The sequence below is a fragment of the Cyrtonyx montezumae genome, unplaced genomic scaffold (assembly GCF_038088225.1).
Source record: "Cyrtonyx montezumae isolate F1298 unplaced genomic scaffold, pur_monq_1.0 scaffold_8, whole genome shotgun sequence".
NCBI classification, from domain to species: Eukaryota; Metazoa; Chordata; class Aves; order Galliformes; family Odontophoridae; genus Cyrtonyx; species Cyrtonyx montezumae.
The window spans coordinates 59,109,965-59,134,507 of record NW_027072089.1 but is presented as its reverse complement, the minus strand read 5'-3'; the positions used below and the strand labels follow the sequence as shown (position 1 = coordinate 59,134,507).

Sequence of the window (24,543 nt, the reverse complement as noted above, 5' to 3'; positions counted from 1 at the left end):
AGCTATTTATAGTTAGAGAGCTGATCAGCTTAGTTCCCCTTCCAAAAAATAAACAAAAAAATCACAGGAGAAAGAATGAATTTTGTCAGGTTCTGCAAGTGAGAACTGGGAAAAATAGCTAGTTTTCAGACAGTCAGCTCAGTCATAGAAACAGGATTTGAGGAGGACATTCTTTCATGTTTCACCACAGTTTAAAAATACAGGAGTTGAGAATAACCAGCAGAATCCAGCATCACAAGTTCTCTTGAGGACTGGATAAAAATACAATCTCTTGATTTTTGAAAAGAAGAATCTAGGCAGCAGTGCAATCCTTAATTCTCTTCTGTCAAGGCCCTGACCTGAAGTGTATGATAGAAAAAAACAAGACTTGGTGAAAGTGTATTCGTGGAATCATAATTGGTTAAGGGAAGATAAATAACTGATTCGCTGTAAAGCATGCGGTACGTTTCTACCATCCTAAATGTAATATTTAAACTTTCATATTTATTTAATCTCTGTGCTCATATTTTACTATTTCTTAAGCAGTGATGACTCAAGAGAATATTTTCAGTGTAATGGATGGAGTCTTCACTGCCTGAATAACACACATAATGAATGTGTGGCACAGTGCAAAAGCAGAGAGAAAAATAGCTTAGTTATTAAAATATATTAAGAGATAAGTAATTTCTTATTAGAATGGAACTGATCAACAAACTCTGGAATTGCTCCCCTTTTAACACATTTATTAGCTCCAGTCATATAAAGAAAAAGCAAGAGATTAGATTTTAGTATCAGACAACGTTGCTATCATCTAAACAAAAGATATATGTCTATCACACAGAAAACAACCACTGTTATACCAAGCATTCACATGGTTCGTAGAAATTATGCTTCCTTCTTGCCTTACTGCAAAGGCATTGGAGCTAGTATTAATGCTATCTTTTTCCAAGAATAACTCTGCTTTCCATGAAACCTCAATGTATACTGAATAGGATATAAATTAGAATATTCTGCGGAAGTATTCAAGACCAATAAAGAATGGACACAAAACTTCACTTACGGTCTCTTGAAGAACTGCAAAACAATTTAAGATCATCATTTAAGAATAATCTATCTTCATAGGCGATCACTAATATCACACAGTCAGTGGCATCAGATGGTACTGCCAATTCCATACCCAACATTGCAGTTCCTCTGATCTGGGTAGTTACAGATTTTTTCCACACCAATATTCTGTGTAGCAACTGCCAAAACTGTTTACTACTGAGTACCTCTCATAGGAGGATATAGAGTTGAACTTCTGACTTTAACAGAACCCACTGAAGATGTTAAGGACAGCAAAAATTTAATACCTGAAACAGAGATACAATTTTTGTACTTTTCATCTGACATTTTTTCTGACTTTTCTCAAATGAGAGGAACAGCTGTATGCAACAAAAGAATTTTTCCTTAGGCAGCAGAAATGTGTGGCAACCTAGGTTTATTTATGCAAAACATTGCTTTGGCATCTGACTAAGTCATAGGACAAAGTTACTAGCCAACATCTATTATGAGCTGCCCCCTAGAGGGAACTGGAATACGCTGGTAGTACCTTGCATTGCATGAGATTCCCTGCAGGTAGTCTAGAGTCATTGCAAGGCCTAATAAAAGCATTGCTGGATTTGTGTTTTCCTGTCGTCTTGCAGTGCTCATCTTTTGTTTGTAAAACACTAGAAGAAAATCTTTCTTGGCTTCCCATGATACCAGATCAGTTTGTATCAAAATAGATTATTGCTAGACAGACTATTTCATATTTATATTACAGTTTTATCTGATACATCTTTTCTGTAATTAGGTGATATGGACATCACCACAATTGGAGCCCAACATTACAGTACAATGGACACCCCTGTTATGCCATTCAAGAGATAACCAATAATTCCAGTGAGATGAAAAACAAGGCACAGCACTCCTGGATTTTATCTTAAGATACACTTTTTCAAATTTACATTTCTCATATTTCAGGCAGTTGTTTTGGAAGTGTTTGGTAATCATGAGACAATCCAGAGAATGATAACCTCTTCCAAGTGCTGAGACTCATACATCAGTTTTTTACTAGTATCTTTCCATAGTTTTCAGTTGAATTCTTGAGACATGAATGTATGTCATTCAAGTCATGCTAAAAATCTGTGAGACAAATAATTAGGTAAATTCTTTATGTCTAATTACTATGATAATTACTTTAAGAGTGTTATTTTCTGACTTCACATAGAATCTAAGCAAACAGACATTTATTTAGAAAATCATGTAGCTTTACTTTTACTGCTAATGTTCACTTTCCAGTAAGGTGGAAACTAAATAAGAATTAAACTTCTAGTCACTATGATTTAAACTTCTTGGAATTTTATTTTACAATTCATATTTTCTTAGTAACAATCATTATCGCAACAATGTATGTTAGAATTTATTGTTGCAATTTATATCAGACAAGGATTTGTGATCCTTGAAATTCCCTATTGCTTGATTTATAATACTCCATTATATCATCCTTAATTTTAAACAATCATCATTTGAAAGATTTTCTGTTATGGCTGCTGCCATAATGAACTAAGGTTATTTATCTGGTCAGATGTTTGCTCCTATTGTAGTGACTTTTGTGTATGTTAAGAGACTCAGCACTACACAATTGCTTGTTCATTTGCCTGCTCTTTTGAATCTGTCTTTCATTCATTATTGAGCTTTAGAAATCAATAGAATTTCAGGTGTCCAACAGCCATTTAACGATTTGTGAATATTGAATGTTAGTGTATATCCCAGATACATAGTGGTCACCGTGTTTATCTAATCCTTTGATTCCAAGGACAGCTTTTGAAAACATTTCACGTATACAACTATATTTATTTCCTTGTGAGCATGGCAATAAATATGTAACTATCTGGATTTGTGTGAGTTTTATAACTTAACTTTTTGTTTTCTATGTGTACTTGATTTCTGTTCTTTTTGCAAAAATAAGTTTTTAAAGTGTAGATTTCCTGATAACATTTTTTCTACTAAATTTAAGGTGTTTTTCCTCTTTTTTTTTCTATTTCACTATTTAGAATCCTCTTCATTCTTCACACATAATATCTATCATGTGACTTGAGGATAAACTGCTTCAATAAATCCCATTATTCTGAAGAACAATAGAAATTACAAGTTGGTGACACTACAGCAGTGATAAATAGCATGTTTTATTTTCTTACGTTGTTAGAATCTCATTCTTGCACTTCTGAATCGACTCCAGCTCACAGTGCTGTCATACTAGGCAAACACTACCGGTGTTGTCTTTGTTAAAGAAAAAGATGTTTCTGAACATTAGGATTTGTTAAATTCCAAATCTCGTTGAGCCAATTAGTGTAAAACATGTTATCTCTGAATGTGCAATTGCACAAGTAAATGAATAGTGCATATCAAATGCATCCACGTTTCCCAAAACAAAGAGGATCTTATTTGGTGAAATGCTATTTGAAGATATGTACATGGCAGTGGCATCATACCTCCCCCCTGCAGGGTGGTTGAAACTACATGACTTTTGAGGTCCTTTTTAACTCAGGCCATTCTATGATTCTATGCTTTACTTTGGCCAACTTCATCTGCTCCTGAATATGAGTCTGAGGGCCCCTCTTTGCATCTTGTCTCCTGCCAAGTCCTATCTGGCAAAATATCCACCCGTTACTCTTGTTGTGAGATTACTGATCAGCTGTGAAACTGTCCCATATGTTTTCCAAGGCCCTGAAGGCACTGATATCCTGGGCCTCAAGAAGGTCTCCTTCACTTTCCTACTCAAGGGGCTTAGCTTGGGGCCATCAGTCCTTGCCTTAGCTATGCTTAGAATGCCTATCTCCAGCTCTATCACAATCACACTTGGTCATGCACTCTTCTAATATGGACCCTGATGCGTGGATTGACTTCACAGCCTGACTTCAGAGTTGTCTTACTGCTATGGCCTGTCTAGTGGTCACCAGACTGACTGCAACCCTGGTTACCTCCGCCAGATTTGATCTTACTTTGCTAACTTATATTCCTGTCTCAGATTGAGATTCACCTTAGATGTGCATGATGATCTGGACTCTCCTTTGATTCTCATCGCAATGCTGAGTCCTGTCCAGTTTTCTTTGCTTGGGAAATTTATCCCCACCCCATTGACTCTTCATCCATCCTTGGTCATTTCCAACCTGATGCACTTCTTGTGGCTCATGGTAGTGAACATACTTCACACTTCCTAGTGCACTCTTCAATCTGGAAAATTCACAGAGCCACCCACAGCAGTATGGTCTGGTGTCAGTGTTTGTAGAACACTGAAGGACTGTCTGGCTTGGTTCCCACAGGTGGCCAGTGCACACAGATAAGTAATCAAAAAAATGTGATTTCCATTCAGCTTGTAAATCTGAGGGAATCACAAAGAGAGGAAAAAACATTGAACCTGGAAAGGAATGGACAAGGGAAAAGAGTGGAAAGAAAAAAGTATTTTCAGAAGCTCTTTTCCGATGGTTTTTACTATTCCAGTCATTAATAAAACAGGTCTGAGATATTTCTGTACTTTTTGTCTTATAGTTTTGCAACACTGTAATAAGAACAATTCACCTCCCATTACTGCACCTGCTTGTACAGTTTAAATTAAAACCAGAAACACTGCAAATCCCACTTCACAATGCCTTTCAGTGTTCAAGACTCTGAATTAAAGGCCTTCATTGTTTAGGAGGATTATTTCATTGCCTTCACTGGCTTCAAAGAAATTAGAATCTTCTCTCACTTTTCTATTGATCCCTGTTGATCAGATTAACTTTGTTTTGGATTCCTACTGAAACAAAAGACAAATGGAAATGTTTTGAACACTTACGTGTACAGTTTTGTTTAGTTCATGATTCTGTTACATATTACAAAGAAGATTATTGATTAGACAAATAAAGAATAAAGAAATTACTGTGAATTATGTTCACTAAACATCATTACTTTAAGCAATTACAAAATTATGAAATATTTCAGAATGCCATGTCATTCTGGTTAATTCCACAAGTAAGTGTGTATTTTTTAGCAGCTTTTGTTCTTTCATAAACAATAATTAGGATTAAGAAAGGTCAAAGAACACTCCCATTTCAACACTACTAAATATTTAAAGCCATTATTTCTCCCACTGTCCTTTCATGCATTTGATATTTGTTGACTTTGCTCTGTGCTTTTTTGTAACGTGTGACTAAAGATCTTAATCTTGGAATGGGCCATGAGCCTCTTCTTGTACACTGCTAGCCAAGAGAGATAAACTGTGTTAGTCTTACCATAGACAAAAGCTCTTCTATTTTCTTATATCCTACTCTTTCTTACTAGTGTGTTCAGAAAAATAATAGTATGAAGTATAGTACATGATAATAACTAGTTCACACTCTCAGTGCTCTCCTGCACGTCTACAAGCAAGTTTGCTTCTTGTATATCCCTGAAGCAGGCCATTAAAAGCAACAGCTCTGTGGGAAATGCAGTTAATCAACTGAATGATGACAATACCTCAGGTCTTAGTCATCTCTTCATTCTTTCTTGGACATGGAAATGACTTTGTCATAAAGATGGCACAGTGCTTGCCAGATCTCACTGGCTTACTAATACATCTTGCTTACCATATCTGACAATATCTTCTTAGCTATCATGCCTATGAATTCTGCCATACACCTATGATAGAGAAAAGTAACAGTGCTATTACATAAGTGTGTTCTGATGACACTCCAAAATTAGGAAATAAATATATTAAAAATCAGTACAATTGATGAGTTAACTGCTACATCCTATACAGTAATGTAAGCAAGGATGTTAACTCCACTCTTTTGGTACTACGAGTTCATCTGCTACAAAATCATAAAATAATCTGTATTGAGTTTGTTTATTTGCACCTTCCTTTCAAAGTAAGTCCAGCTATGGATTCTTCTGAGCCTTATCGGTACTTTTTTTTTTAATCTAATGAAAATGTCCCATACAACAATTCGTGTCTTCTCTTCCTCATCCTGCCACCTTTAAAAAGAGTCTGTAAATCTTTTTCACATCATACCACTATGTACCCAAGAAGAGCAATAAGATCTCTCATTAACCTGTTCTTAGTACAATACTCAAAATTTTCCCAGCCTCTCCTCAGCACAAGAACTAGTCTCCTGATCATCTTGGTGATCCCTTGACTGCTATGACTGCAGTGTACCAACACCTATTTTTTTCACTAGGAAACTTAAAAATTGGAAAATAAATTGTATGGGATCTCACATGTAAAATAGAGATGAGTCACTTCCATCCACCTGCTGGCTACATTCACACAGTTAATGCCCATTTCACAGTTGACCTTCTTCACTACAGCTGTTGCTCACTGCTGGCTCTGTTCCTCCTGCTGTCCACTGAGGTCCACAGGTCATTTTTCACAAAGATGCTTTTCAGCCAGTTGATGTCAAGCCTTGATGGCAATAAGATGTTTTCCCAGACCAGGGCTAGGACTTTGCATTCACCTTCAGTGAATCTCCTGAGATCACTGTTGGTATCTTTCTGCAGCCTGCTGATGTCCACCTGAATAACAAGCTATCCTCAAGTTAAAGAGCCACTCCCATCCAAGGTGGTATGATCTGCAAACTTTGCTATAAATGCACTTTATTTGAGCTCCTCGGTTGTTAAGAAACAATATCCGTTCTCACATTAACTTCTGGGGGTCTCCACTTATAACTTTCCCCCAGGAGAACTTTGTTCCACAGTCACAACCCTTGGACCTTCATATGCCATCCAGTGGTCCACTCACCTTGAACCTTCTTGGGTCTAGTATCTGAACTGGAGAGTGATCTTTGCAGTGCCTCCAGCTCTCTCTCCACAGATAAGCATGAAGAATATAGGGATACTGCATTCAGTAAAAACAAACAAAAGAGCATGAGTGGTTTTAATGTGGAGTCAAATATGGAGGTGAGAAAAAGTGAGCTGAAGGAGATATAAATAGAAACAGAAGATGGAAAGAAAGAAGAAAAATCTGGCAATACATAAGCAAAGGATTAGAAAGGGAATAGACCTAAAGAAGAATGATGAAAAATAAGATACAATTAGTAGAGAAGTGCTGTATCCCAGAAGAAACTAACTAACAATGTTCAAGTTTTATCTGCCTCTGCGGGTGACATTATTAGCAGCCCTATTGGTCAGTGGTAACAAGGAGCCTAACATTGTTCTCAACACTGTGCTATTTTTTCTCCCAAGAAAGAACTATTTTTCTGCTTCTGTGCCGTACTGAAGGAAAATAATCTGGGTCTTCTGCTTCCAGGACTTCAAGGCCTCACTCATAACAATTCACAACAAAAGGAAACAAGCAAACAAAACAGGAGTGAAATTAAGATAGCAAGGAGTCTTGACCACACTTTTCCAGGGAATAGTTCAATTTCTTCTAGAGAGGTCTTCTTCACATCCACAGAGCTTATCATGGTTTAAAAGGATGAATAAAAATGTAACAGTTTGAAAAAGTCTCAGCAAACTTCTGTGCAGGTGGAAATAATTTGTTATGTTTACACAGAAGTTTGTTCATCAAAATTCAGCAGCACTGCATTATGGGGAAGCTTCCCAACAGGTCTTAAAACAGATTCATGGAGGGGTTTTAGTCAGAGCGCCAATCAATATCTAGAGAGATTATTTTATTTGAACTAAATGAGCTGGTATTCATCACCATATGAAACAGCAAGTGGTTCAGAACAAGTAAATAATGTGAAGAAGAAGGAAATTGAGCAGAGCAGGCTTTGTAAGGATTGTGAGATTATTGTGAATTATGCTGGCAGTATCTACTACATCAATGCAACTGCTTCCATGAAGTATTGGAATTATTTAGATTACTATAGAAATGTTTATGGTAACAGTGTTTCAGGTTAGTGCAGTTGCAGCAATGATACCAGCACAGTATGAACTATAGTAAATACCTGCACTAGTTGGTCTAGGCAAGGAGAGAGAGAGAAAAAAGAAGACGCCTGTGAAAAACTGCTAACTCTGTGAACCCATGGAAAAGCCGAGGAAATATATAAGCGGTGAAACAAAAGTAAATATTTCCCTACCTGTTATCAGTCTAGTTCTGCAGGATACGGCCTCTTACTCTCCTTACCTTAAAAATATTTGCTGTGCTTAGAGGTTTTTTACCTGACTTTATTCAAATATCTCAGGGTCTTCCAAAAGAGTCCAGGTGTTAATTATTTGAACTTAAAGATAGGGGCGAACACAATAAAAACTTCACTCCAGATATCTATACTCACACTGACCAATATTTTATTCCATTGGTAGCTTCTTTAACTTGAGGGTGCATCATACACTGAATACATAGTTCCTTACATATTTTCTCTTTTCATGTAGTAATTAACCTCAGAAAGCTTCCAGCTGCTAAACTGAGGGTCTTAATTTAGGCCTGTTGTGTTTATAAACGCTCGTAATTTCTGACTGTTCTTAATAATGTCTGTAAGTCTCTGAACATCATGACAGACTTCTAAAATTTATCTTGTCTGGAAGCAATGCAAAACATATGAGGAAACAGTAGAATGCATGTGGAAAAAAATAATCATAACAACTACTATATATCTATCCATACTGTCTTGTAAATTGAAGCAGCCTAGTTATGCATGAAAAATTAACACGAGATGTGATGCTCTTATTATTGTTCAAGTGTTCTCAACCCCAGGCAAAATCCCAAAAAAAAAAAAAAAAAAAAAAAGCTATCTCTGGTGGAATAGTACCATGCTTAAATAAAGTGTAACATTTGAGATGGGGAACAGCAATTTCAGGAAAGAAAAAATGCGATGAATCAATAAAATAAACTCGGTGCAACTTTGTAGAGTACAGTGTTGCAGAGTGTGGCTGCACATTAAGTTCTAATCATTGCCACAGTGATTTCAGTACCATAGAAAACCTGTTCTAAATAGGAAAAAAAGAAAATTGAACAGTCTGGTTTCCTGTTTCTCAGAGCAGCTAGACCAATCATTCAGTAAAAGACTTTCTTGATAAGAAAAACTGTATTCTTAATTCACCAGTCAATATTTGTTCTAAGCACCAAATATGTCAGAATTTTTTCACAATGCTGTAGTTCAGTATAAGTATTTTCACTAAATTACTGTTATTTTTTAAACTCCTTTATTTCTGATCTCACTGTTATTCTGATGCAAAGATTTCAATGGACTAGTGCTGTTTTATATAGGCCAAGCTTAAACTGTGTTGGCATTCAAATATATCTTTGTGTTATTAGAATAAAACAAATGCAAAAGGTATGGGTTTCATGGATTTTTACATTTTAATGTAGAGAAACAGAATAGGAAAACTAATTACAGTTTAGCAAGCCTATACAAAGAAATGCGTGCAAGTGTATTAATGCCTAAAAATGCATAGTCTGATCTGAGTGTAGATTTTTCAGAGAAAAAATATCTTGCCCAGGTTTACACTGATCATTAAAAAACAAAGCAACACCTCACACCTGCATTTAGAATACAATCCAAGCAATCTTATTAAAAAGTATTATTAGATAAAACAAAAAGTCATCATTAAAATGCAGCATACATCAGTGGTTGCATAAGTCAATTATATTAGTAAAAAGACTGACTATACATCTAAGGAAAAAGAAAGCAAAGCAAAGAAAGAAAATACACCAACTGCTACTAATGCTGAAACATAAGAAGAAAGCTATAGAAGAATTGGATCGACATTGTAAATTATGTTGTTTACAGAATATTAAAAAGAATCCAGTGAGCTTGTGTGAAGAATTTTAATTCAACAAATTCCAGTTTAAGGTTTATTTAATAGTTTGTCCTGCAGTAACTGCATGATTTAAATGGTAGTGCTGTATTTTATCAGTAATAACACAGTGGAAATACACACACCTTCCAAAGTGGGCAAGAATAAACACACACAGCCAAATATGATCTGTTAATATACGTGTTTGATTATCAAAATAAACCAAGTAAGCTATATTATGTGGATGTGCTGTGACTACTGCACTCATAACTTTAAGGAAAGCACAGGCCCTCGAGAATTAAAATGCCAGGCCTACAGATCTATAATGCTCATAGTATCTTTGAGTCATTACAAAAAATTTAGGTGGAATCGCCAGTAGACTCTAACAACACTGCATGCACACATCGTAGAGGAGAGCAATGCATTCAAGTGCATTTTGGCTGTGAGAAATGTTACAGATTTTCTGTAACATTTGGAAATGACTGCAATCTCAGATTTTAATAACTTACATATTTTTATTATAATTGTAAGATTTGAGGTTTTCTGAGGTCTATACATCGTATGTAACAGACTTGAGACGACTCTTAGGTTCAGGATGTGGCATAGCTATTGAAAATACAAAATGAAGATTAGACCTGAGTACTTCTGGCACCAAGTAATCTGAGTTGAGATGCTGGTGAGCAGGTAAGCTTCACTGCTGCCATAATGCCATTGGTTCATGTATACTGTTCTCTTCAGTAGATCTCCAAAATTCAGGACAGAAATTAGGATACCCTCAGAAGCAGAGGAGATGGAGAATGAGGAAGGCCTGGAGACAACTGCTCTCCCAGATCGCCAAGCACAATCTGTAACTGAGGGTTTCTGGGAGCTGCCTCACTACCACCCTGGCTGAGGCTGAGCATAGCTGTGCAGTGCTGTAATTCAGTGCAGCACAAGCTGCTCACAGTGGACAGAGGACTTTAGCAGACATGACTGCAGTGAGCTAGTCAACTGGTGTTTTCTTAAACCACTGGAGTGGAAAAGAATGAAAGACCACAGCCACAGCATTGAATGATGGTGTACTCATGTCCTGCGCCATCCATTGGAAGCAGCGAGGCTCTGGCATTTGGCTGCTTCCTGGTCCTTGGGAAGGAAGCTGTTTTGCCCAGTGTGTGGGTCAGCCAGATAGATGAATGTCCAGCTTCACCCCTATATGTGCATTTCCTCTCAGGTGGTACACTCACCCATGGGCCAGCCAGTCACATAGAACTGCCCAAGAAATGCTTCAGAACCACCTCTTGGGGACCCCCAAACACAACATGTGTCCTAGTTCAAACTAGTATCTCCACACTACTGAAGCTGTTTTAAGCTTGCTTCCTCTTCCATTCTGTTTTCCTATGGCCAATGCTGTACCAACACTGTGCTTTCCCTCTTGAAACACTTGGTAGCTAAGAGGGAGAAATACCCCCTTGCCTACCTCCAGAGATCCATTTAATGCCAGTTCCCTATGCTGAAAATGATCAAGCATCATGTGTGATGCCAGAGCATCACTGCAGTGTGGGGAGTGATGAGTCTGAGCCCTTGATGCTCCCTGACCTCCAGTGTGAGCCTAGTAGTGCTGAAGGGAGGAACAAAAGTGCCTATTCTGAGCAACAGGTAGCCAGCCTCACAGAGCTCCCTTTGACAGACAAGTCACACTGCCAAATCCTATCGAAGGGAAAGAAAAAAAAATAGACAGAAGAAAAATAAATATATATATATTTTTAAGGATTAAGCTTTGCTGCAGAAGTAGAATGCATTAAGGAGAGATTCCTTGTCTTGAATTAAAAATAAAAATTGCTTTTCTAATTCTTTATCTACTTACTTATACGTTTTACTATTTATTTATACATTTACCTGTTTGTTTGTTGGGGCAGATAATGGTTGGTCTGAATGATCTTAGTGGTCTTTTCCAACCTTAATGTTTTAATGATTCTATGACACTATAATCCCCGAGCAGCGGGGTGCTTTCAAACAACCCTGACAAGTGCTGCAGCGTGTGCTGTGTCTCAGAAACAAACAATGCGATAGCTGGAAAACTTGAGAGCCGAGGAGAAAGGTGGAGAGGATGGTCAGGAGATGTGCTGTCCACAAGAATAAGGAAAAGGAGGTAAAAAAGAAAATAAATAAATAAATAAATAAATAAATATAAAAAGCAAGCAGAAAGGTGGCTGTTTTGCACACTGGTGCTCTCTGGAACCTTCCCGCAGCCTCCTGCCCCCTGGAACCATTCTCCGAGCCGCACCGGAGCTTCTCCTTGAATCTCACCCTGCTCAGCTCCCATCGCACTGGCGATCCCCCACCCGCCCCCTCTCGCCGTGCCGCGGCTGTGCGCGTTATTTGAGCGGTGCCGGCTGCAGGGAGCCGAGGGGAGAGGATGGGAGCCCTGCCTGCTGCGGCTCACAAGCTACTGGTTGAACCAAAGAGTTAAAATATAAAAGAGCAAAATGTTTTTTTTTTAAATATTAATGTTCTTATAACGGAAGTTCTTATCAGTGGGTTGCACTGTACTTGGCAAACAAGGCTTTTTACCTTTTAAACAAATAATTCATTAGGTAATTAAATTCAAGTGAGATTACTCTAATTAAATATACACTGCTGTTGAATCATAATTTCTATGTGGCCTAGTTAAAGATGAACGATCTCTTATTCCTGACAAAAAATAATAATAATAATAATAAAGAAAGCTTTAAAAGAATTCCCCAGTGACTGGCATAATAGCTTTATACACCACCATACAGAGGTCATTTCAAGAAAGAAGAGACACCAAACACAACATAAAAGGACTTTTCATGTCTGGAGATACTAGAATTTCAGGTTTTATTGCTGTGAGTTCTATTAAAAGACTTTGTGGAACCTAGGAGGAAATCAAAATTATCTTTCAAAAGGCGATAAGTTATATAAATACACGCACAAACAGAAATGTGTCTCTGAAGGTATTAGTTCTGCATAATTTCAGATGAGTAGCTACTAGGCCTCAAAGGAAACAGTGCATCTTGAAATGCTCTGAAGGCTTACACTGGCCAAAATAAGGCAGGACTTTAGCGAAATTAGAAGTAACTTTGTAGCCAACGATGTGCTATATGTCCTGGTTCCCTTTAATAGCATTAGGCGTTCAGACCATAAAGACTAATCTGGAGAGTAGAAGTTCCTGCTCTCTGCTTTGATCTCCTTCCTCTTGGCTGTTTAAAGCTGACAGTTTGGCTGAATGGCATTCACCGCTTTCATTTGTAAGACACGAGTTTCCTAGTGTTCCAGAGCTAGCAGCTACACCTGTACCGCAGGAATTTACATCGCATTGCTCCAGGATGGCATTGATTTGGGACGGGCGAAATACAAACACAAACTAATTAAAACCTGCATAATGCGGCCCTACAGGAACAAGACAGAAAAACAAATAAATACAACTGCAGCTGGCACAGCAATTGTGCCTCTGCCCCCGAGCAACAGTCTGGTGACATCAAATTATAAACCTTAAAAATCTCCCGTAATTGCAGTTGATCAGTTCGGAGACAAAATGGAAATTGTGTTGTTAATTAAGTTCGGATCAGTAAAATATTCACAGATAGGTGGGCAGACAGACGGACAGACAGACACCGAGAGGAGGATGATTCATCCTATAGGTTTGTCGGCTTGTTTATACAGGCCCGTGTGCAGAGCTCAACAATCCATATGCAAAAGCACTGAGGAAGAGCTCCGTCTTCGCTTTGCTACCAGAAATAAATACGAGTTGCAATTGATAAAGGATTAATCGGAACACTCTGTCGGGATACCTAAAATAAATAAATAAATAATAAAAAAGAACAATATTTCTTAGTTTGCTAAAATATAGAGACGGAAATTACCGAAATATTTATAATGCCCTCTTTGTCTGAGTAACACCGTCTATGTGAACGCCTGATCAGCTGTTACCCCGAGTGAAGTCAAACGTTTCGGACTTCGGTCCTTCCCTGCACTGCCCTTAACTACGTGCTCGCATTTATGGAATGCACCAGGTATGCAACTTCGTGCTTGTCTGAACAAACCAAACCATTCGTTTGCACGGTCAGAGGGATGGAAGCTGCTGTTGCGAGTTAAATTTACCAAAAGGGAGAGAGATTTTTTTCTTTCTTTCTTTTTTTTTTCCCTCTTTTCACAGAAATGTCCCTCGGATTGGGCGTGAAGAGGAGGGAGGGGGAACGCGGCGCTCCGGGGACACATCGCCTCTCCGCCTATAATTGTTTGACACATGCCCTGTTGTCACAAAGTGGGGTTGTTTCCCAGACCCTGCTGGAAAAAGGTGCAAAGTCATAATGAGTGTTTAACAAGGCTCATAAATCAGCGCTGATGAGACGCGCTCGGGACGGGCGCTCGGAAGAGCGGGGCCTGGCGGCGGGCGGCCCCAGAGGGCGGTGCGGGGGGAGCGGCTCTGCCCGCACCCCAAAAGCCGTCAAATGAGGCCGGCTTCCAGTGCTGGATCAGATAGAGCCTCTTCTTAATGAAAACTCAGTCAAGTGATCCAAATAGTCGACCGTCGGGATGTAATTATAATCTAGGCGAGATGTATTAAATTAATGGATTCACTCCTGCACGGGCGTATCATTAAAATGTATAGGATTGATACCGAACACGGTACAGTTGTTTTAAACTTACACATTAAAGAGAGCAAGGAGAAGGGCAGAGAAACTCCGTGGTAGGAACAGTGAGAAAATGAGCATCGTGCGGATAATCTTTCTTTTTTTTTTTTTCTTTTTTTTTTTTTTTTTTTTGTCAGATTCCCTCTTGCGAGTTCTTTCCACGGGAAAGAAATCTGAAACTGTCCGGTAACTGAAGAGATCATCTGAAATTTCTTCGTGTGCTACCGGTGAGAGCTCAAAATCAAGAGTGGGTTTGCATGAGACTCGTTGCCAAGATGTTTCAAAGAGGAATTAGAGGAAAACTTTTCTTCTCCAGCCCCAGACCAGCCGCAGTAGCGCTTAAGCTTCCCTTTCTTTTGGGTCGATCTTTAACGAGAGCTCCGCGTTTTGCTCGCAGGTTTGTACGCACGTGTATCCCTATGCAGACACAGCACAAAATGCGTGGAAATTACACGGCTGAAACGTAGCCTAATAAATATCTGAATTCCATTCTCAAATTGTGCTCTGCTCAGTATCTTATCCTCCCCATAGTTAGGTGTCTCCTTTCAACGTCTCTGTCATCTCCATTTGAAGATATTTTCAGCGGTTTATCACTGCCATCTCCAGCCCTGCACATTTGCAGCAGGTTATCACAATTGCCAGTCCCCTCTGGCTGATGTGTTGCGCTGATTACCATCAGTGCCCTGAGATATTTGGTGCGGATTCCCAGCACTGCAATATCCACTCTTAGGACATCTGGAGCAGATCAAAATCACTGACTTCATTTTTTAGTAGAGTCAATGTTCGAGCTCCACAGCCCCTTTGCAGACATCGCCTTCAGTCAGTTCCTGCAGAACCAGCCTTTGGTTAAAATTCGGCCAAGCAGCGACCCCTATGTCTGGATTTGCATTTCTTATCGGACCCCTATCTCAACTGATTTGTTCGTAATAAAAAGAAAATCTCTTGGCAGCAGATGCATCGCCTTAAGAAACTGGAAGGAGCTCACTGTTTTAGCAAACTGCTTCTCGAGAAAGGCTCTTTAAAGAGAACTTTATCTGCCCAGTGATCTCTGAATTATATGAGTGTGGCCATTTAGGTCGATTTACTTTAAACAGTATACAATTTATTTTAAGCGATTACCTTAGGTGTAATCACATTACACCCAGCGTCGCTATCTATTTCTCTCCCTCTTGTTTTCAGACTGGCGTCCGCTCCCCAGCGGAAAGGTGACTGTGTCCCATTCTGATCTCAATTCCTCCTTCTCTACGTGACTCCTCGGCGCGTTAATGAGTTGGCACCGTGCTCCTTATGTTCTGCCGAAAGTTAAGGAGACATTGGAACAACTAAAACACGGGGCTCAGGAAAAAAGAGAAATAAAAATTAGAAGGAATCAACTGCATATATATCTGCAACCCGAATTATCTTTAAAATGACCGTTTCAAAAAGCATCTCTTGGAAATTTCAAGCAAATTTATGGGGAGGGGAATGATCACACCAACCTTTTGGACTGTTCAGCTTTAGGGAAAGGTTTTTTCCCATGCTTCCGGCAGCAGCTGATGCTGTTTGCAGTTTTCCGCACAGTTTAGTTCTTTGCGCACTTTTCTGATTAAGTTCCGGCTATAGGTCCTGTATGGAGTGGAGGGCGGAGGGGGGTATAAACCCAGGATCTCCAGACCTTCGCTAAACTGATTTTCAACCTAAGTAGCTTAGCGTAGCGGCTCTAGTCCCCGCTCATTTGCACAAGAGGTGAAAATAAAATAAAATTTAAATTTAAAAGGCTTCGAAAGATTTTCTGATAAAGTGACTTAATAACCCGTCAGGAAAATGGGCACTGTCCAATACAGGAGCGGGAGCTGCGCGCTGAGGGATTCGCCTTTACTGAACACAGCGGTGCGTAATGAATGGCACTCGTAGGACCCCGCTCGTCCCCGCGCCGGGAACTTTGCAGATGAGAAACAAAGGTCCCCTCCCAGCCCTCCAACTTTTCCCCTCCTCGGCGGGTTCCCTTTCTTTTTCTTTCTTAATTTCACCCTTCCTATTTCGTCCTCTTTTTTCTTTCTTTCTTTCTTTTTCTTTTTTCTTTTTTTCCTTTCATCTTTCCCGAACCACCACTACAGGTATTCTGCGCTTTCTTTGCTTGCTCTGTTTCCAGGTGAAGAATAGCAGAGTTCGCCCCAAAAGATTCTGGGCTGATCGAAAAGCAAGTGATACCTTTTTTTTTATTTTGAGAAGGATGGGAGCAGGTGGGGGAGGGGTTTGCTCACATTTCTTAAGCCTCTGAGTGGAAACCTTTTCTGGATTCCACCCAGATCTAAAGCGCTAAGAAGATTTCGGCAGCGGCAGTCCCTTCTCCCACCTTCCTTTACCTGCAGCCCTTGTAACGCGACTCTGCCAGCCGCCAAACCTCGCTGCAGTTCCCAAGCCCCACTCAGCTTTGTCTGAGGGTCGCTCTCCTGCTCGGAGGGTGACGTTTTGGAGCCAGGGGTGTGCATTGTGCGTGGGGGGTTACCTCTCCCCGTTGGACATACGGAGGTGAAAGCTCGCTCCGTCGATCTGATGGGGGAAGGAAGTTGAGCTAACTCACAGAGATGGAGAGAATTCCAGCAGCCAGTGTTACAGCTAACTCCCACCTCCTTCCCCTCCCCCCCCCCCCAACACACACACACACGCATACACATTCCCCCATGCCTCGAGGAAGAGGTGTGCGGCCCCCCTCGGTGTTAAGCCCCCTGGATGAGGACAGCCGCCCCGCGCCCCTACGTTCCGCTCCGCCTTGCTCCCCTCGGGCAGCGCCTGTAGGGCTCAAAGGGTTGGGACGACCGCACTTCCCAGCCAAGGCTGGAAAACGTAGGGGCGAGCCCGGCCACGTCGAGGAAGCTGGAGAAACAACGGGACAGGTCACAATGACAGCCCGTTTCCTTCTGGGCGGCCGAGCCCCTCGGTCCCTCCTCAAGGGGTCCTTTGTCTGCCGCTACACCTTCCACCCGTCTCTGCGGGGACAGGGGGAAGAGAAGGAAAACATCCCTGCCGCAGATCGCTGCCGCTAATGACGACGGAGGCATCGGCCCGCTGGGTCCTCCCCCCACGGCCCAACACTTCCTTTGCTCTGGAAGTTCGGACAGCCCCGAGCCCTCCAGCCCCCCCCAGCCAGGGGGTGAGGGCTGGGGGTGCTCTGAGCCTTCCGCGCCCACGTCGCCGCCGTTGGTTTGCGGGATTATTTCTCAGGGAGACAGCGGGGACTGTCGCAATGCCTCCGATAGTTGTCTCCGACCGTGGGTCGGTCGGCGGGACATGAGAGGAGCGGCGGGGGGGAGGTGGAGTTAGGGTTAGAGGGGCATCGCTGTGGTTTTTGTTTTTTTTTTCTTTTTAACTAAAGATTTCTGTGAAGGACACCTCGAAGCCTTCCGACTTTCAGCAAAGTTGTGGGGTGTGTGTGGCGTTGGTGGGATGCTAGAGGCAGGCGCCCTTTATCTATTTATTTATCTAGTGTGCTGTTTTCTTTTTTCTTTCTTTCTGTCCTTTTTTTTGTTTGTTGTTGTTGTTTGGTGGTGGCAGATTGTTCTACGCCGCTCGTCTGCAAAGCCCTTTTTCCTCTCACGGTCGCTCTCATTTGTTCCTGAGTCCAACGACGACAACAAGGGGGACTCAATGTTAAAGGTGGTGGGAAAAAAAAAAAAGGGAAGAAAGAAAGAAAGAAAACAGAAACACAGTTGTTTTTGTTAAAAGGGGACACACTGAGGCTGCGAAACAGCAAAACCCCAATGTTGGACAGCTGTAAAATCGTGTAGACAGGTTGTCATACAGCAGTGGGGGCTTTTCTGAAAGGAGCCCATTGCTAAACATTAAATACACACACGGCACGGCAGCTGCGCGGACACACACACGCATGCACACACACACACAAACGCACACACACGGAGGAAAGTGGCCCGGGCTGAGCTGCGCACCACGTGCTGCGCCGAGGGGGGTGCGGGGGGGGGCGCGGGGCGGCGCTTGCGGCTCAAGTGGATGCCAATCAAAACATCAACTTCAAATTGTATCTGAAAGATCAGCCTAGGACCTAAGGGCAGACACATCAGTTGGAGCTCAATTGTTGATCAGATCACATCTAAGGGATTTAGGAGCACAGAAGAGCCGAGATTTGAGGACAGACACCCCACTGCATCCCGCCACACTCCTCCACACCTAGGGCGCAGTATCTCTCTGACAGAAAGAAATCAGAACGAAAAAAGAAAATTACCGGCTCGATTCCTGTCCTCTCGACTCCATTAAAGAGAAGGGGGGGGGAGAAAAAAAAAAAGGAGAGAGAGAGAGAGAGAGAGAGAGAGAGAGAGAGACTAAGAGAGAAAGAGAGACAGAGAGAGATCCAAAGGAGCCCGGGTTTGTTCCGCTCCCCTCCCCGGCTGTTCCAGGCTCCCTCCTCCCCCTTCTTCTCTCTCTTTTTTTTTTTTTTTTCTGGTATAATTCCTCCCCCCTCCTCCCCCCCCACCTTTTTTTTTTTTTTTTTTTTTTTTTTTTCTATATTTCTGCCGCTCCTGCCGCCGCCTCCAGTGCCGCCAGTGCCGCCGCCCCGGAGATGTCCTTCCCCCAGCTGGGCTACCCGCAGTACCTCAGCGCCAGCCAGGCGGTGTACGGCAGCGAGCGGCCCGGGGTGCTGGCCGCCGCCGCCGCAGCCGCCGCCGCAGCAGCCGCCGCCTCGGGCCGGCCCGGGGGTGCCGAGCTGGGCAGCGGCTCGGCCGCTGTCACCTCGGTGCTGGGCATGTACGCGGGGCCCTACAGCGCCCCCAACTACAGCGCCTTCCTGCCCTACACCGCCGACCTCGGCCTCTTCTCGCAGATGGTGAGTGCGCTCCGCCGGGCCCCGGGCTGGGAGCGGGGTGGGGGTAAAGGGTGAGTGCGGGGTACGGAGCGCCGAGTTTGCCCGTGCCGCGCCCGTGCGATCGGCCCTGAGGCTGACTCGGCTTCTCGGCTGAGGACATGGGGTGGGTGGCTCTGGGGTTGGCGGCTCGGCGCGCTCCGCTTCCCCACTGCTCGATCTCCGCCCGCGGATCGAGCCCAGGTTCCGCCCGAAAGGCCGAAGTGCTCTGCTAGGGAGCCGCAGTAGGGAGCCGCGGCGTCCGTTTATATTAAGGCGTTTTCTCGAAGCCCCAAACCCTGTCCGCTCAGTTCCCTCAACTTTTCATCCGCCGATTACGGCGAATTTGCATCCGACGAAGGAGGGCATCCACATCCTATTATCTGCCTCGGAGCAGAAAGGCACATTGGCATTAACTCTAAAGCAAATGACCCCCGATCGTCCTCGGATTTTTTTTTTTCTCTTTTAAAATATAATAGGAGAAAAAAAAAAAAAAAAGTGAAACGTGTTAAACTCACAGCTTCTCCTCTCCGGCGTCGCTGAAGCCTTTTCGTTGCTCCTTGTCTGCTGATTGCTCAGCGGCGGTGCGCAGAGGTTGCACTTTATCTCTCAATGCCCCTCTCTGATCTCTTCTGAAAAAGAAAAGTGTGGAGGTTTATAGCGAGGTGCACGGCTGGCGAGGGGCTTCGGTACGTGTGTGCATGAGTGTGTAGGTCGGCAGTGAGACGCGCTGTTGAACGGGGTCAGCAGCGGAACACAAATCAGTTTGTGCTGCGAACACTTCCTACGAGGGCAGCGTTAGCAGCACGCGTCTCCCTCTTTTCTTTTTAACCTTGATTTTGGAAATGCACGAAAAGTTGACGCAGAGGCAGCGAGTGATTTACAAGTGGCCCCTTCGAAAGAATTCCCAGCAGAGATTGCGGGGAAAAAAAAATATCATTTCAGCAACAATAACAAAAGACAACGGGATAAAGGGAGTGCAGAAAGCCCGCACTGTGACACGTTATAAAAATTACATCGGGCTTCGCTTCGTGCGTACGCCTTGCCTCTGAAATTAAAATGCACGTTCATTTCAGGATGTTTGACAAAGTTAGCTCAGTCTCTCTGCGGCCATTGTTGACGGGGTCATTTCTAAGGCTGACACCATTTCATAAGATTCCTCCTGCGAATGTATTTCTGGACTAGAAGAAAGCGACATTGTGGTGGAAACAAACATATAAATAAATAAGGGGGGGGGGGAGAGAAAAAGGCTGTAAGTGTCAGATATTCAGCAACAGTTTCCTTTCCTACTTGCAAAGGCATCCCAGTGTTTTACTACAGTAATTCACCGTGATGGCGATATTTGGAAATCGATTCTAAAATTCCAAGCGTTTAAGGAAATCCGGAGCTAAAATATGAAGTTATTATCTGGGCAATTTGCGGTCATAATGAGGCCTAATGAGCTCGCTAGAAAGATAAAATGTTATTTACCAAAACACCTGATGGGATAATGTGACTCGCCGTGTTTTACTACCGATGATAAAAAGAATATTGATTGCAAATAAATCACCTTCTCTAAGCACTTGTAAACAGTTGGTGTTTGCTCTGCTCACATCAAAGTAAAACTTATGAGATAAAGTCTCCGCATATGCATTTTCTGCACCGCTAAGATCACCTTTCATTGCTGAGTTAGGGCTCTCCCAACACTTAGGAGTTAATATTTCACGCCAGATTCTCGGGGCACCGTCGGGTTGTGTTGGGGGGGGAGGTTTGTGTGTGCAGAGCCCTCGCACCGAAGTAGCTCCGCGCTGAAGTTGCGCATTGCCACGCCGGCCGCCTCTCACAACTCTTTAAAGGCAAAGCCGGGGCCAAAGGAGAGTGCTGTGCGTGCGTGATATGCCCCCGAATATTTGGCAGATAAACCCAACGCTGAGCGCGAGCATCAGTCGTTGGCTGTGCTGTGCTATCTGCTTTACCTTCCTAAGGTCGTTTGTAGCGCACAGCAAATTGTCGTAGTGGAATATGAACTTAGTGCCTTCCCATCGTCCGGTTCGCTTTGGTTTGTGGAGGAAATTCGCGTTCTGTCTGACAGAGCCCGGCTCGGTCACTCTTCACCTTCCTCTGCAAGAAGCAGGGGTCACTCGGGAACCTTTCTGACTGCTCCAAACGTGGGGAACCCGGAGCGGGGAGGGCCGTATTGGAGTGTGAAGCCCCCGTGCCCAGCTCCGAAGCGCGTTCCGGCTCCAGGAGCAGCCTATTCAGGTCTGGGAGAGACGCTAACGAGATAATTGATGTGCTTTTTCCTCTCCGCTTGCCTGAATGTGTTGCAGGGCTCCCAGTACGAGTTGAAAGATAATCCGGGTGTCCACCCTGCTACCTTCGCAGCCCACACCGCCCCCGGCTATTATCCCTACGGACAGTTCCAGTATGGGGATCCGGGGCGACCCAAAAATGCCACCCGGGAGAGCACCAGCACCCTCAAGGCCTGGCTCAATGAACATCGCAAGAACCCCTACCCCACCAAAGGCGAGAAGATCATGCTGGCCATCATCACCAAGATGACCCTCACCCAGGTCTCCACCTGGTTTGCCAATGCCCGCCGCCGCCTCAAGAAGGAGAACAAGGTGACCTGGGGCTCCAGGAGTAAGGACCAAGAAGATGCCAATCTTTTTGGCAGCGATAACGAGGGGGACCCAGAGAAGACAGAAGACGATGAGGAAATAGACCTGGAGAGCATAGACATAGATAAAATTGATGAGAACGATGGGGAACAGAGCAACGAGGAAGAGGAGGAGAAGCCCGAGCTCATGAGACAAAGCAGTGAAGAGGAGCACTTGGAAAAAGACAAGGATTTGTCACTGTCAGGATCTGAAGGGCTGAAACCCAAAGATGCTCTAGCCATGGTGAAGGAGGCCTCTGACAACAGCACACGAATCATCAGCCCCGGGGGACAGAGCAATTTACAGATGCCATCTCACAGCAAACCCAAGATCTGGTCTTTGGCAGAGACAGCAACCAGCCCTGATGGTGCCCTGAAATCCTCCCCCCCACCGCCTCCCCCTGCCCAGGTCACCCACACCTCGCCACAGATCCAGCATCCCGCCTTTCTCCCCAGCCATGGACTCTACACGTGCCAGATTGGCAAGTTTCACAACTGGACAAACGGGGCTTTCCTCACACAGAGTTCCCTGCTAAACGTGAGGTCATTTTTGGGAGTAAATCACCACCATGCCACTCACCACAACCACCACCTCCAGGCCCAGCAGCAGCCTTCTGTTTTAACAGCCACCCTGGGAGCCCTAAGCAGTGAAAAGCCTTCAGAGAGGACCAGTCCCAAACACATAGGTAATGCCCCTGGCAGCCAACTCCCCTCTGCCCCACCACATGCACACAAACTCCTCCTTGAAGGAGTGTCAGAGTAAGTCCTGGTGTAACTGATTGCTTCTAATAGCGTTGCAGAGGGTTTAGCCTAGCGTTCAATTTTTCCTGCAGCATGTTGATTGTATGCATTAAGTCCATTTCATGTGGGCTATTACATGCTCCTGTATGCCATCGGACAACTAAGAATGCCAGAACCACACTGCCAAACTTATTCTTTAAGCTTTGCTTTCCTTCCTTCCTTCATACAATCTTAGAATCGCAGAAAGGCTTAGATTGGGAGCGACATTAAAGGTCAGCAGTGCCCATGATGAGGGTCCTTCTTGACCCTCATCTCCAAGTCGCATCAATGACTTATCAGTGATAGTCCAAAATGTGGCAAAACACCTTGCATACTCCTTAAATATTGAGAATAATTGTGCACACCTGGGTACCTGTGCTGTATACACACACCTATGCATGTCTGAACAAGGGGGTGAAGGGAGTTGTACTGATTTTCTCCACACTGTACTGATGTTTATTAGCTTGATTCTCAACTGGTTCTCCTGTTTTTATTTTGTGTGCGTGTGTTTTTTCTTTCTTCCTCCAGAAAATGTCCCAAGAACCGATTCCCCACCTCAGCCACTCAAATCGCCCTTCCAGCCTGTCCGTGACAAGTGAGTTTGTTTGTTTGTTTTCACTGCAGGAATGTTACTTATGCGAAGCAGAGCGTTTGAATAATAAAGACTAATTATAGCACCTAATCAGTGCCAGAATAATACATACAGAGAACAAGAGCAGCAGAGAAATTGCTGTAATCTTTTCAAAGTTAGGCTAAATTACAATTGTACATTAGCCAGCCTGTAACTTTTCTGAAACTGAGCAGACCTCAAAGAGCTTGTGCTAATGACACTAACGACAAAGAGTTCTGTGCAGTTAACTAACAGTAGGATGCTATAGCAATAGACAGGTGGTATAGGAAAGGATTCTCTTCTTTTTTTTTTTTTTCCTACTAAAAGATTATTACGTCTTTTTTTTTTCCCTTCCTTCCTCCCCCCGCCCCCCTCCTCCTCCCCTGCAGCTCTTTGCCTCAGCAAGAGGGAACACCGAGAATTTTAACAGCTCTCCCTTCCGCTTGATTAAATGGTTTGCTGAGAAACAAAATATTACAGAGACTGATCTTAAGGACAGAAAAACAAAACAAAACAACAACAACAAAAAGGAAATGATATTAACGACTCTCATCCATCTCTTTTTTGCAATAAGGTGGTGCAAATCCATAAAAGCGATTAAACAATTCTGTAGATGGATTCCCTTCTTCACTGTACCATTTCAGATCGTGTTATTCTAACCATTCTCGGATTATTTGTTTGGTAAATGTTTCCCATGTGTTTGTGTTTTTTCTGTATATAGAGTGATTTCAGATTGTAAATAGCGCGTCAGCAAAACTTGTCTAAATCATATATTTTTGTCTAATAAACTAAATGAAATTATGAGCTCTTTCAGGTATGTATTCTTGAAACAAATCTAGTCAAATATCTATAATTTGCTTTCTTAAACCTTCGGGCTTTTTGCCTTCGGGTGGCTGAAACTCAGTGTGCCAAATCCCATCTGTTGGTAGCCCCCCCAGCTATCCTATTGACGGCAAACTGCGAGTTCCCTTTTCATCCACGTAAAATCTAAGCCGAGTGAAGCTGGTCCTTGAGTAGTGAATTTAGTTATTTTGTCAGTTATGAAGAATCAGGCGTGTTCTGCCTTATCCATTTTTCGGATATACACTGACCCTACTTTCACTTATACTGTAAAATGCACTATTGAAAATGAAAGGGAGTGTGCTTCTCACAGTTCTCTACGTACAAAACTTTGCTGTTCAGACCCTTTTCTATGCTGGATGAAGAGCTTTAGTACTGCAGCACACATTCTGATCGAAGCCGAAAAATAATAGATTAGGATGTAATTTGTAACGATTTACTCGTTACATAAATACAGAGGAAATGTGACGGTGAAAGATCTTTCCCCGCGAGATGAAGCACGATCGTAGCA

At 42.9% G+C, this 24,543-nt stretch overlaps 1 protein-coding gene and 1 long non-coding RNA gene across 2 annotated transcripts; one reads left to right on the top strand and one right to left on the bottom strand.

Moving 5' to 3' along the window:
* Window positions 1-14,498: 14,498 nt before the first annotated feature.
* LOC136059186 (uncharacterized) lies at window positions 14,499-15,930 on the bottom strand. Its single transcript, XR_010623195.1, has 3 exons — window positions 15,803-15,930; window positions 15,450-15,622; window positions 14,499-14,747 (listed from the first exon to the last, which is right to left on the bottom strand). It is a non-coding gene; the product is annotated as an uncharacterized LOC136059186 (long non-coding RNA).
* A 2,955-nt stretch (window positions 15,931-18,885) lies between these two features.
* On the top strand, window positions 18,886-23,984 carry IRX1 (iroquois homeobox 1). The gene is made up of 4 exons (XM_065753749.1): window positions 18,886-19,149; window positions 21,474-22,488; window positions 23,111-23,177; window positions 23,582-23,984. The coding sequence occupies exons 1-4, from the start codon at window positions 18,886-18,888 to the stop codon at window positions 23,637-23,639; spliced, it is 1,404 nt and encodes a 467-aa protein (XP_065609821.1). The 3' UTR covers window positions 23,640-23,984.
* Window positions 23,985-24,543: the final 559 nt, after the last annotated feature.

What these genes read in the sequence shown, in the direction of transcription:
- IRX1 (XM_065753749.1), top strand. Translation starts at nt 18,886, where the DNA reads ATGTCCTTCCCCCAGCTGGGCTACCCGCAGTACCTCAGCGCCAGCCAG. An exon ending in GACCAGTCCCAAACACATAG is followed by an intron (nt 22,489 to 23,110) that starts GTAATGCCCCTG and finishes TTCTTCCTCCAG; the next exon opens with AAAATGTCCCAAGAACCGAT. An exon ending in TTCCAGCCTGTCCGTGACAA is followed by an intron (nt 23,178 to 23,581) that starts GTGAGTTTGTTT and finishes CCTCCCCTGCAG; the next exon opens with CTCTTTGCCTCAGCAAGAGG.